The following is a 1,540-nucleotide window of genomic DNA, read 5'->3' on the forward strand; positions in this document are numbered from 1 at the left end:
ACTCGGCTCGACCTTTGAGATGTACGGGGTCGACGGGATAGGAGAAGCCGTGTGTGTAGAACCGCGGTCTGGGGGAAACAGCCGTACACCTTCAAGTGGATTAACTATTTGTCACACAGAAGGAGTGGGGGCAAATATCTGATGATCGCGACTGCAACGCCTGAGGTGAAGATAAACTCAACGGATGCGGGGCAAACCCCAATCCCGCCCTGAGGTCTCCCACCGAGGCAACGTGCAGTCCAGAAAAAGATATTAACACACACGTATATGCCGTAATATGCGATTAATTTGTGTAAATATGTAAGAGGCATTCGATGGATCACGCCAACATGCGATTCGGCTCACACGTGGTTCAGTAGGGAAGGTTCTGTAGGGAAGGGCGCTAGCACAGCAGGATCCCCGTTGCGACGTACGCACCAGTTGGGAAGCACTAAACATTATTATTACATTGATTTAGATAAAAGGTTAGATAAAAGCCTATATTCATTTGAAAACTCTCAATTACTTGGAGAACCACCGTGGACCAGACTATGGACCGGACCAGCGGCGCCCAGAAGGGCGGAAACTGTNAATTACTTGGAGAACCACCGTGGACCAGACTATGGACCGGACCAGCGGCGCCCAGAAGGGCGGAAACTGTGCCGCCCCAGATCTCCGCGAGTCTCCCTCAGCGTTTGGATCGCTTGTCACTCGAAATTGCAGTCAGTATTCAAAGCTATTACAATAATTTTATATTTCTTCATATCCCGTTAACTTGGCGGTTTTTATTATGGTTTTGAGAATGGCTGTCCTGAAGTTCCTATCGGTGGCGGCCGTCGCTATTTTTTTGTCAGATATCAACTGGGCATATGGTACAGATGAAACTCCTGGGGGAGCTACGTCAACTCCTGAAACTAACGGAGGTTCTAAGGATCAAGAAGATGCATCTGATCCAGGGCCTGAAGATGTTGGGACTGGTACTGCCACTAATAAGGCCGGTATGCCCCCAGTGAATTCACATAATTTCGCTCCTAACAAAAGAGTCGAGCAGGTTTGAAATATATTCTTGCTGATGATTTGCTGCAGTGAGAGCAGAGTGCTGGGAACAAATGAACGCGGCCCGCAACCATGTCGGCTTCGCTGAACTCACGCACGAAAAGAGATTCAAAATTACTGAAACTGACCGCGCCCGTTCTGCCACAACACTCAAGGATTACCTGAACACAGTCTGCAAAGGCATGAAAACCGTGAGGTTTGGGTCTGAAACTATCTTTCTCATGTCTTGCCGGATTGGACAGCGCAGACGGTACCAGCCTGATGTACACTCGTAGACACACACACGCACACATCGCACTAACGGAGCCAAAATACCGCACCATGTAGCTCTCGTTTGTTTTCTGCTTTACACTACGTACTACAAACAGGACAAAGTGCCTGATGGCGTAACCCCAATCGAGGGCACCTTCGCATACGCAATTCAAGAAGGGGAAGAGGCTGATTGCCAGGCTGCAGTCGACTACTGGAAGGAAGCCCTCACAAACTTCAACGGGGAGGTGCCACC

The 1,540-nt window shown here is 49.4% G+C and overlaps 1 protein-coding gene across 1 annotated transcript; it reads left to right on the forward strand.

Annotated features, from left to right (window-relative positions):
* Positions 1-781: 781 nt before the first annotated feature.
* On the forward strand, positions 782-1,310 carry EMH_0072180 (SAG family member; the record flags this gene model as incomplete). The annotated part of the gene is made up of 2 exons (XM_013499181.1): positions 782-977; positions 1,066-1,310. The coding sequence occupies 2 exons, from the start codon at positions 782-784 to the stop codon at positions 1,308-1,310; spliced, it is 441 nt and encodes a 146-aa protein (XP_013354635.1).
* Positions 1,311-1,540: the final 230 nt, after the last annotated feature.

This window comes from Eimeria mitis, genomic scaffold (assembly GCF_000499745.2).
Source record: "Eimeria mitis Houghton genomic scaffold, Emh_scaff4069, whole genome shotgun sequence".
Taxonomy (NCBI): domain Eukaryota; phylum Apicomplexa; class Conoidasida; order Eucoccidiorida; family Eimeriidae; genus Eimeria; species Eimeria mitis.